The sequence below is a fragment of the Hibiscus syriacus genome, unplaced genomic scaffold, assembly GCF_006381635.1.
Source record: "Hibiscus syriacus cultivar Baekdansim isolate YM2019G1 unplaced genomic scaffold, ASM638163v2 tig00110828_pilon, whole genome shotgun sequence".
In the NCBI taxonomy this organism is placed as follows: Eukaryota; Viridiplantae; Streptophyta; class Magnoliopsida; order Malvales; family Malvaceae; genus Hibiscus; species Hibiscus syriacus.
This window is the reverse complement of record NW_024062880.1, coordinates 171,393-182,832: the sequence shown is the minus strand read 5'-3', so window position 1 is coordinate 182,832 and position 11,440 is coordinate 171,393. Positions and strand designations below refer to the sequence as shown.

General features: G+C 34.2%; 1 protein-coding gene across 1 annotated transcript; it reads left to right on the top strand.

The window, feature by feature from the left end:
• The first annotated feature begins 483 nt into the window (after positions 1-483).
• LOC120142401 (casein kinase 1-like protein HD16) lies at positions 484-7,842 on the top strand. The gene is made up of 16 exons (XM_039157107.1): positions 484-1,123; positions 3,292-3,420; positions 3,520-3,593; positions 3,687-3,756; positions 3,830-3,885; positions 4,317-4,388; positions 4,499-4,593; positions 4,685-4,751; positions 4,842-4,971; positions 5,080-5,298; positions 5,637-5,776; positions 5,867-6,041; positions 6,146-6,236; positions 6,419-6,576; positions 6,667-6,855; positions 7,770-7,842. Exons 1-16 carry the CDS (start codon positions 782-784, stop codon positions 7,827-7,829), a joined length of 2,067 nt encoding a protein of 688 aa, XP_039013038.1. The 5' UTR covers positions 484-781; the 3' UTR covers positions 7,830-7,842.
• Positions 7,843-11,440: the final 3,598 nt, after the last annotated feature.

Here is an 11,440-nt window from a genome sequence, read left to right as displayed (position 1 = left end):
TTATCACATTAAATTGAATAGATATTTTTAATCCTAAATATTAATCATACGTGACTAAAATCTAAATATTTAAAAAAAACTTTAACATTATAAAATGAAATTGAATCAAAATCCTTTAAATATGATTTCAAGTAGGATTCTAAAATAAAATTTGACTCGACTCAAAAAAATTACAAACATAAAAATTTTAAACTCAACTCAAATTTAAAATTATTAATTGACGCGTTAACCAAATTAATCTCGAATAACTTTGCATTACTGGCCCAGTCAGAAGCCAATCCCAATATCCTAGATAAATATCCCTTTGCCTTTAATTACAAAGGCATTTTCCTTTTTATTCTTTTCAATTTCAACTCTGACGTGGAGGGAAGTGGGGCCCACCCAACCACAAAATCCCCCGAATCCAATTCGTATGTATCAATGTTTCCGAACTTCAAAAAGTCGGCTGTCGGTCTGCGCCTCCTCTCTGTAAGTTCACTTCATCTTCTCAATTTTCAATTTTGCATATTTTCCTTTTGAATTTTCCCCTCCAAAATTACCCTAAACCCTTAATCTTCTTCAATAATACTTCTTCGTCTTTGAATTCTCACTCTCATCAAAACTAAGTCCCCTCGAAATTTTCTGGGTCGTTTCGGTTCCTTGTTTCTTCACGAAACAGGAGGTTAAAATTCCCCAAATTTTATCTTTTCTTCTCGAAATTTCCCCATGGCTGGCTTCGTAGAAGAGAGCGTACAATGATTGGGTTATTGGTGTTCCGTTTCAATTGTATGGAGTTTGCGAAATGCCCGAGCTTCGAAGAGGAGTCTGTAGATGCCGCGCCGCGTTAGCCCAGCGGCAAGAGCCAAAGCGGACGACGCGGAGGAATCCGGGTCGGAAACGTGCAGCCGAGGTAGGTAGGCCGAGGACTAAGTTGGCGGCGAAAAGGCTGAAGGAGGAGGATCGGTTTCAGGTGGTGGTAGCTGCGACCGGGGGAGAGGAGGAGGTGATTTTGATCTATGAGAGAGAGGAGTTGGTAAAAGTTGATAAAGGCAAGGAAGCCGGGATGGGGGACGATAGCGGTGGGTTGAGTGCTAACAAGGCTGCTGGACAAGAAGAGGGGAGTACTGCTCCTTTTCCAGAGGGGGCATGCTTGGCTTGTCCTTTATTTGTTTTATGTTTTCTGAACTGCGCTTGAATGCATTTAGTCCTGTAAATGAATTGAACGTTCAGTGAACCGTTCATGAATCGTGCGGCGAGAAGTTCGTTTATGTGCGTTTATTTATTAAATGAACGAACATGAATAAGATTTTGTGTTTTTTTAATTAAATGAACGAATCTGAACATAGATCTCGTCCTTTTATTTATGTTCGTGTACGTTTGGTTATGTTCGTTCTGTTATGTTCGTTTATGTTCGTTCGGTTATGTTTGTTTATGTTCATTCATTTATGTTTAACTCAATCTTCTTAAATCAATTTAGGTGACCAATTTGTAAGTATTTTAAAAATATTAATTAATTTGATATTCTGATGACCAACTATATAATTAATCTAATTTTATTTAGAAAATCCAACAATATTAACATGGTTTAGTTCATTTTGAACGATCCATAAGTTGCATACACAGCACCGTCAACATCCACTATGCCGGAACCCTATGTGACTGCGCCACCAGCTGGTTATCCGATGAGCAAAGAGGAGTCCCAGAAACCGGTTGCTTTCGAAACCAAGTCTAAAGGTGATGGATTCTGGAATGGATGTTAAGTATTAAGTACCGTTTCTTCTACTCAAATAATCTTCTTTTCTTTCATTTATAATGGAGTATTCGAATTTACAAGTAAATAGTGATCAACCAGTAACTCAAGTCAGCTTACTTTGAACTCAAGAACCCAATAATGGTAAGGCCTTATTCCATAGGTTGAGAAGTTCTTTAACGCGTTTCATCAAACAAATTTTGTGCGCCATCCGGATATGAAAGTTTAGCCAACCTACTTCTCTCATTTCCCAATTTTCAACTTCTACATAACACGAAGCTAAGGACATGTTTGTTTGATCCCCAATGATTAAGGTCGCCAATCACATAAAACACAATTTGTGTTCATATCGACTGTTGTTGAATGAGATAGGAAGAAAGAAAGTGGAGGAACATTATGCAATCATACATCAGAAGCAAATAAGCAGCTCGGGGTTGGTAACTTATATAAAAGAAGATGGGGATAATAGGTTTAAGCATCTTTGCACTTGGGGCAATGTCGAGCTTGAATCGAGCTTATAATTGAGCTTGAATCGAGCTCAGAATCGAGCTTCAATCGAGCTCAAGTCTCGAGTTTTAATCGAGCTCTTAATTATTTTTTGAGTTAGAGCATTTTCGAGTTTGAGTCGAGTTTCAATATTATATTTCGAGTTCGAGTCGAGCTTGATAATTTTAAGCTCGCGAGTTTTCGAGTCGAGCCGAGCTGACTTTAAAAGTTTTCGAGTTCGAGTCGAGCTCAGCAATACTCGAGCTCGACTTGACTCGTTTACACCCCTAGGTAGGGTCTCTAACGTTTATGTTCGTTTATGTTCGTGTTCATTTATGTTCGTGTTCGTTTATGTTCGTTCGTGTTTATGTTCGTTCGCGTTTATGTTCGTTTATTTATTAAATGAACGAACATGAACAAGTTATATTCCTTAATAAACGAACATGAACAAAAAAAAAATTGTTCGTTTATGTTCGTGTTCGTTTATGTTCCTTTATTTTTTAAATAAACGAACATGAACATACCTCTGTTCGTGTGCGTTCGGTTCGTTTACAGGCCTAAATGCATTGTGCCTCGTTGCTACTTTCTTGTTGATGATTGTTCTTCTTATGGTTCCAAACCACTATATTTTCGAAGTAACAGTCTTTTTTCTTTTTTACTCGGTATGTATACATTTTATATGTATTGTATATTTTCTGTCTGGTGAAAGTGTTGAAAGCCAATTACTTCAAGGTTTCTTGTCTACCCAACATTGTGTTCGTTAGAAAGGAAGGAAAATAAGGGAAAGGGAAAGGGAAATAAATTATTTTTTACTGCTTCATTTTGGTACAATAGATGGAAAGCGGACAGATGGGAAAGAATTGAGTGAACTTGTTAATGATGGTGATTAATTATAGTTTAATGAATGCCATCCTCCCACTTGTGGAAGGGTGGAAGTTTGAGGGAATGAGCGACGGTGAAGTTAGAAAAACCTTCTCCTTCTACTCTCTTTTTGGTAAATTTTGTTTCGAACGTTGTGATATAATTTTTTAGTTAGTTTGGATTATAGAATTTATTTTCCTTCTTAATTTCACAAGGTTCAAGTTGGTGGATCTCCTATGTACAAAATAGAAAGAAAACTTGGTAAAGGTGAATTTGGACAGGTGTTTGTTGGACGACATGTTAGTGGTGGAAACGAGCGTTCAACTGGATCCACAGCCATGGAGGTAAACCATCTTCAACTATCTTAAGCCTATAGAAGGTTTGATATGGTCCTAATTCTTTCTATTTATATTAGTTATGTTACTGTTTTTGCGTTCCTTTAGGTAGCTCTGAAATTCGAGCATAGAAACAGCAAAGGATGTAATTATGGTCCTCCATATGAATGGCAAGTTTACAAGTAGGTGGCTCTATTACGTTCCTGGTTTTTACTTTTGAACATTTTTAAATCACGACTGTATCTGACATAGTATGTTGAGTTTGTGGTGGACAGTGCTCTTGGTGGTAGTCATGGAGTTCCCAGAGTACATTACAAAGGAAAGCAAGGAGACTATTATGTGATGGTATGATCTTGAGCTTGTCTTGTATTTGTGTATCTATCCCAAATCCATGCTCGACTTCTACTTCTGTTTTCAGGTTATGGACATATTAGGGCCCAGCTTATGGGATGTTTGGAATTCTTCAGGGCAAGCATGAGTGACTTGTCTTATTTACCTTGTTAACTCTCCCCCATCCCTGACCTTGCCTCATTTTTCTTTGTCATTTACTTATTCAGAACTGTCAGGTAACAGAAGTTGAAGCACTTAATATAATTCCAAAATTACTTCAACTTTCTTATTTACATTTTTGGCTTTGTCCATCAGATACTGCTCAAAGAAACAAAAATACTCCCTTAACATTTACCATTTTATCTTTCCACTAGAAACATAAATACTCCCTTAACGCTTACCATTTTAGGTTTCCAGTAGAAATTGTATACAAGCTTTCTTCCCAATATTATCATGTTTTATGGAATCTTTGCCACCTCGTAATCCTTTATATAAATGTTGTGACTGATGGATTATTGGATGGGTTAAGCCACTGATCTTGTATTGAAAATTTTTGTTCTTAATTTCACATGCAGGATGTCGGCAGAAATGATAGCCTGTATAGCAGTTGAGTCCCTATCAATACTAGAGAAGATTCACTCCAAAGGGTTGGTGATTTTAATTATTTTTAGTATGAATATCAGTTTTCATGCAAGCTCTACAAATTAATGATATTAGTTTGCAATCTTTTTTTAATGTTGATCCTATGTGATACCAGATATGTGCATGGGGATGTTAAGCCCGAGAACTTTCTCCTGGGTCAACCAGCTACATCACAAGAGAAGAAATTGTTTCTTGTCGACCTTGGACTAGGTGAGTAAATTTCATTTTATCCCTACAGCGTCTCTTTTAACTTGGATTTTAGATACTTTTCTAATGTTTTGTCTACACCATGACATCGCAGCGACAAAGTGGAGAGAAAGCAGCAGCGGGCTCCATGTTGATTATGATCAACGTCCCGATATGTTTAGGTGTGTATACTTTTTTATCTAGTTGAGGACTTGTTCATAATCAACTCTTTTTGCTGATATATTCTGTTCTCTAATGTTGGTATTCACCAGAGGAACTGTTCGGTATGCAAGTGTTCATGCGCATTTGGGAAGAACTGCCGGCAGAAGAGATGATCTTGAGTCTCTTGCATATACTCTCATATTCCTGCATCGAGGTCGATTACCATGGCAAGGCTATCAGGTATGGCTGATATAATCATCACAGTGAGTGCCTATTAAAAACATTTTAGCACTCATCATCTATAATCTATATTGTTTTCTCATTCTTTCTTTTACATTCTAAATCAAGGGTGACAATAAATCGTTCTTAGTCTGCAAAAAGAAAATGGCTACATCTCCTGAAATGCTGTGCTGCTTCTGTCCGCCACCACTAAAACAATTTCTTGAAACTGTGGTGAATATGAAATTTGACGCGGAGCCGAACTACTCCAAATTAATATCCTTATTTGAGGGTTTAATAGGACCAAATCCAGCTATAAGGCCAATAAACACCGATGGTCCTCAAAAGGTATTTACTTGTACTACACTATTGGTATTTGTTGTCACACTCATTGCTTGCGATACTTATTTTATTTATTTTAAAATAATATTTGTATGGAATAATGATATTTAAACTCCTATTGTCAATGCATAAAACTAGGTTGCATGCAAAATGTATATAAAAAAAATTAACAATGGTAATTTAATATAGAGGCCAATTTAAATGTATTCAATGTAAATCCATATTCATATTAGGGGGTCAGAAGATCTTGGGGAGGGCCAATGTTTCCCCTGGCTCCCACTGCATTGAAGACTTTCCTTCAGAAAATCTGTAACAGATTAATAATAATCATGAATATTTGGTAGATTATTTATCAAGTAGGCCAAAAGCAAGGTAGGTTGAATATTGACGAAGAAGATGATCAACCCACGAAGAAGGTTCGTGTTGGTGTTCCTACTACACAGTGGATTTCAGTCTACAATGCAAGACCTCCAATGAAGCAGAGGTATTCTGGAATAGTTTTCAATTTCATTGCCCCTGTTTTCACCTTCCATGTTTGACATTGAAATTTTGCTGTTTGCTACCATGCAATTAGGTATCATTACAATGTCACTGATGCAAGGTTGGCTCAACATGTGGAGAAAGGAATAGCAGATGGTTTGCTAATAAGCTGTGTGGCATCTTGCTCCAATCTTTGGGCATTAATTATGGATGCCGGGACTGGTTTTACTAGCCAAGGTTATGAGCTTTCGCCTTCCTTCTTACATAAGGTTACCTCCCATTGCATATTGTTTTGATTGCTATTTTTTTCTTCTTTTCGTATTATAAGAAAAATATTTATGTTGAGGACTGGCTTTCTCTTCCAAATATACAGGAATGGATCATGGATCAGTGGGAGAAAAATTATTACATCAGTTCTATTGCTGGTTCAAACAGTGGAATCTCCCTTGTTGTCATGTCCAAAGGTCAGTTCATCTTTCACAATTATCTTTCAATTTATTATAACGTAGTGATCATTTTGCAACTTTTGAAAGTTCAGTGACCAATGGCCATTTGAGCATAATTGAGTAACCCTTTGGTGTACTTTACTCACTTTTTTAATTTACATTAATGGCTCAAGATTTGTCAATCATGTTTATCTCTTTAGGTACCCAATACACTCAACAATCATATAAAGTGAGTGAATCTTTCCCTTTCAAGTGGATACACAAAAAGTGGAAAGAGGGTTTTTCTGTCACCTCGATGACAACAGCCGGGAGCCGATGGGGTGTCGTAATGTCTCGCAATGCAGGCTTCAGTGATCAGGTTTAATCTCAGATGCACTAGTCCGAGTTCATTCGGTTCTTTCTAATCCTCACCTGCTATCTTATTAACCACCGTCGACCGGTTTTGTAGGTTGTGGAACTTGATTTCCTCTATCCAAATGAAGGAATCCGCAGATGTTGGGATAGTGGCTTCAGGATCACATCGGCAGCTGCAACTTCGGATCAAGCCGCTCTAATTTTGAGCATCCCGAAGCGGAAACCCGGCGACGAAACTCAAGAAACTTCACGCACATCTCAATTTCCCAGCACACATGTTATGGTAATGCTCTCTTTTGCTTCCTGCAACGTATGCTTCATTTGGATTTCTTATTACGTGAATGCAGGGATGAAGCTACCTTATGAGTAGGAGGGCGTAGGGCCTGTGACCCCCAAATTATTATTTATAAAGTACACAAATGATCCCTCGATTATAGTATACTATTTTATTAAGTCTTTGACTATTAAAAATTATAAAATGATCATTTGACTATAGAATGTTGCTTTGTTAAGTTACTTGATTATTAAAAGTTACAAAATGATTATTCGATTATTCATTATATTCTGAATAGTCATTTTTTGTTAAAAAATCAATGGTTTTCTAATTTGGATGTTAATATAATGACTGAGATATGATAGTCGTTTGAGATTTTGAGATCGAATTTTGTCTTATTATAGTCAACAAGTTAATGTTCAGTTTAGAATACTATTAATTTTTTTTAAAAGAATGACTTTGGAACGTAATGAAGGGTCGGGTGACCAACCCGACCATTTGTATTTACCCTAGAGAAAAATTGTTTCGTCTCTCCCAAATTTTTTTTTGGGTATAAATACTTTTAAGGTCTATAGTAGTTTTTGGAACTAGAAAAATCAAGTCTTGATCCGCATTATTTCGGTTTGAATACTTAGGTTCATATTTATTTTTGAAATGAGGCATTTTTATTCCGGTTCTTATTTCTTTTTGGTTTAAATACTAGTTAGATACTCATCAATTTCAAAATTAGACAAAATAGATCATATGAGTATATGAACCTCTAATTTTATATTGATGGCTTAATAATTAAACATTTCCCCCATTTTATTACCATTTATATTTGCCCCAAAAGTTTTATCTCGACTCTGTCCCTATGGGTATGTACATATATATATATATATATGCATGTATTTTGTTCTCATGTGAATTTTGTTATTGTGTAGGAAAAATGGGCAAAAAATCTCTATCTTGCTTGTCTATGCTATGGAAGGACTGTATCATGAAACCTATGTGTATGTACCTATTGTCTCTTATTAGTTTTCTTTTGAAATTTCCTTTTAATTGCAATTTAGTCCCTCTAATTTAGTTTCTGTATTTTGGAATACAAGTGTTAACACTCTTCACTAGTTGCTGTTAAATATGATTATTTGTAACATATATATATATATATATATATATATATAATATTTTGGTACAACTGAAGCTTACTTTATAGGCGAACAATTGAATTTGCAAACAACTTGTCAATTTGAATCAACTCTGGTTAACTTTTAGTTGGGCTTGAATCAAATTTTGTAAAAGGTTATGATTTAAATTTAGGGTGAAAAATCTTTTAATGCATTCGGAATAATGATATTTTTTTGGCTTAATATGAAAGTAAGTGTTCAAATTATACATTTTTTCCATTTAAGTGCTAAAATTATTTTTCGGTTAATTCATGTACTTAATTTTCTAATGTTATACTTTTAGGCATATACTTTTAGGTGCCTAAACCATTATTGTAGTTAAATTCTCTATATACTTATGTCGTTTTTATAAAATTTTAAAAATTTCCTATTTTTAAAATTAAATTTTTTACAATGACCTAAATGTGATACATGTCACTTAACCATAGAATTTAATGTTTGTTATGATGAGACACCCAAAAGTATGCCATTAAAATCTTTTGACAATCTTTACTTGGATTAACAAAAAAAAAAAAACATTTAAGCATCTAAATCAGAAAAACGATATATTGTGGACACTTGTATTCAAAGTCAATTTTTTTTATATATTTAGAGATAATTAATATATTTTTTCTATTATTTTCTCAATTAGGTCTCTATACTACCAAATAAAAATAAAATTATATATATATATTTGTATCAAGTTGAATATGGATTTTTATCCTAAATTTTGGGTCGAGTTCTAGTTGTAATGAGATTTTCTTAAACTCGAGTTAGATTCAAGTAGAGAAAATATGTTTCTCACGTTGAGTCGAATTAATTAAAAATCTAACCTAATCCGATTCATTATCATCCCTAATAATACCATGAGATTAGCTTGAAGAATCTAACCACAATTAAAGCAATTTATAGCTTTCTACCCTTTCCAACAATCATTGATTCAAACGGTGGATCACGTGAGAATTATGAGTCGATTAACATAGTTCAGTTTCAAATCCATTAGATGGTTGATGACGGAGATCAAAAGATGAAAAAAAATTGAGGAATTCATCTTCGATTTGAGAAGATTGAAGCATTTTCAGGTGAAACGGAGGTCCGAATCACGTTCAGGGGGTTAAAAAGGTACCGGTTGGAAAGTTTGGGCTTCATTGACAACGAATACGATATCTGGTGATTGTAGACGTGGAGGCCGACGAGCTTGTCCATTTAGCTTTTAACGACGGTACTAAAATGAAATAAAAACTAAGCGTTACGTATGATTTTAAAACCATTGAAAGTTTAAGTACTAGAATGAACCAAAATTGATAATATAGATATTAAATACGTAGTTTACCCTTACATTGTAATTCGTATCTTGTACATAAATTGCACATAATTAATATGCGCATATTTATATTACTACTAGTTGATACTGTTAAATTTATGAAGTAACTTTTTTTGATTTAATTATAAATATCTGAATAATTTACAAATTTATTATTAAATAAACATAATCAGATAATTTCATAAGAACGTAACAGCCATGGATGGATGGAAGGGATGGATAATTTAGGTATAAACGAGTTAAGTTTTTAACGACAGAGTACTAAAATGAAATGAAAAATAAACGTTCAATGTGATTTTAAAAAATCGAAAGTTTAAATACTAAGACAAACTAAAACTGATAGTTTAAATATTAAATGTATAGTTTACCGAAATAAATATGGATGCACCATCGAGACAAAATAAATACTATCAAATATGTCACCGTACTATATTATACCGTTCGTCATACTCCATAATTTAGAGCAAAATATGTATAAATCCACATACATACATATGCGTACAAATCTATGGATTTATCGCTCATAACATCTTACAAAACTATATATACGTCTCCTAATCCATACGATCACATCATTTAACACCAAAAGGAAAGCAACGCTCGTGAAAATAAGCCTGGTAAGACACCATATAAACCAGCAACACCAGCACAAGCGCCACCCCGAACGGCGACCAATCGGCGTCGGGAACGTACGCCGACTGCCGACAGATCATAAAAAGCAACCCTTTCTGCAGAAAAGCAGTGAACCAGCAGCAGCAGCGCCACCGGCGTCAACATGAGGAAGAACTTGAACTGGATCGCGAGATCATCGAGCCTGGACTCGTTGTTTATGAACCACGACAAACCCAGTACGAAGAAGAGGACGAGGATGAAGAGAGATAGGTGGAGAGGTGGAGGGGAGAGGTAGTCTGTGAGTGAATCTGTGTATCTGTAGTTTCTCGCCATGGCTATGACTTCACGACTTTAACTGATTAATTCGGATTGATTCTGTCGTTCTTTCAACGAAGATTTTTTTAACGTATAAGACTTCAAACTCCAAATATAGTTAAATGATATCGAGATTTAGCTATGGGGTTTTGATTACTGGTTTGGTATCTGGGATTTTATAGGGGAAAGTGGGAGGGGATCACTGTTACATGGTAAAAGAAAAATACTCTAGAATCAACTTACCCGGGGGGGGGGGGGGTGTTGGAAGAGAGAGTGTGGAGTGGTGAGTTGATTTTACACATGGAGTGAGTTCGTGGATGAAATTTATTCCTTTCTTTTCTCTACTTTTAGATTTTGAAATCATTTAATATATAGAGAGGGAGAGTAAAGATTCATTTATATATACCGTAAAATTTTATTTTTATACTTTTAGGATAGTTGAATGATGAAAAATTAAAAAATGAGATTAATATCTTATTTTTTTTCATGATGAATATCTTTTCATTTTTGTTGTTAATATTAGTCTTTGATTTGCCTTCATGTAACGATCCTTAAAGGGTGTAAAACTAAAATGTTCAACATTATGTAATTAAATCCTAACCTTATATATATATAGATGACCAAAATTCGATTTGAAAAACTTGATTCAAATTGAATCGACTCATAATTTTAAAAACTCGAGTAAAACAATTTCAAATTTGAGCAGAATTATAATAGAACTTCAACTCAAAAAAACTTGATTCAAATTGAATCAACTTGTAATTTTAAAAACTCAACTCAAAAAAATTTTAAACAACTCATACTCATATACCTACATTATTTCAATATAAGAATAAAATCCATGCGTTTTTGGGCCAACAATTGTATAAGTCTTCTATTTTTAAATTAGATTTTTTTTTAGATAAATTAGATATAAAATAATTGTTTGAGAATCTATATTTGATGTTTTGGTAATAATTTAAGGGTAAAACTAGATATTAATCTTTTTTGTTAAAGTTGTCACATCATCATTTTAACGGGATAACGGTGGACTGATCATTTTGTTATAAATCGATAATATTAGTGATAAATTTATTACTTTTAAAATTTTAGTAGAGAAAATAAAAACTTACTTAAATATTAATGATCATTTTGTGTAATTTACTTTTTTTTATCTTAAGGTCAATTATTAAACCCTTTCTTTTCTTTTGGTTTTCCA

Coding starts and splice junctions, on each gene's coding strand:
- LOC120142401 (XM_039157107.1), top strand. CDS start 782: ATGCCCGAGCTTCGAAGAGGAGTCTGTAGATGCCGCGCCGCGTTAGCC. Junction 5,777..5,866: donor AGACCTCCAATGAAGCAGAG/GTATTCTGGAAT, acceptor CCATGCAATTAG/GTATCATTACAATGTCACTG. Junction 6,237..6,418: donor CCTTGTTGTCATGTCCAAAG/GTCAGTTCATCT, acceptor TTATCTCTTTAG/GTACCCAATACACTCAACAA.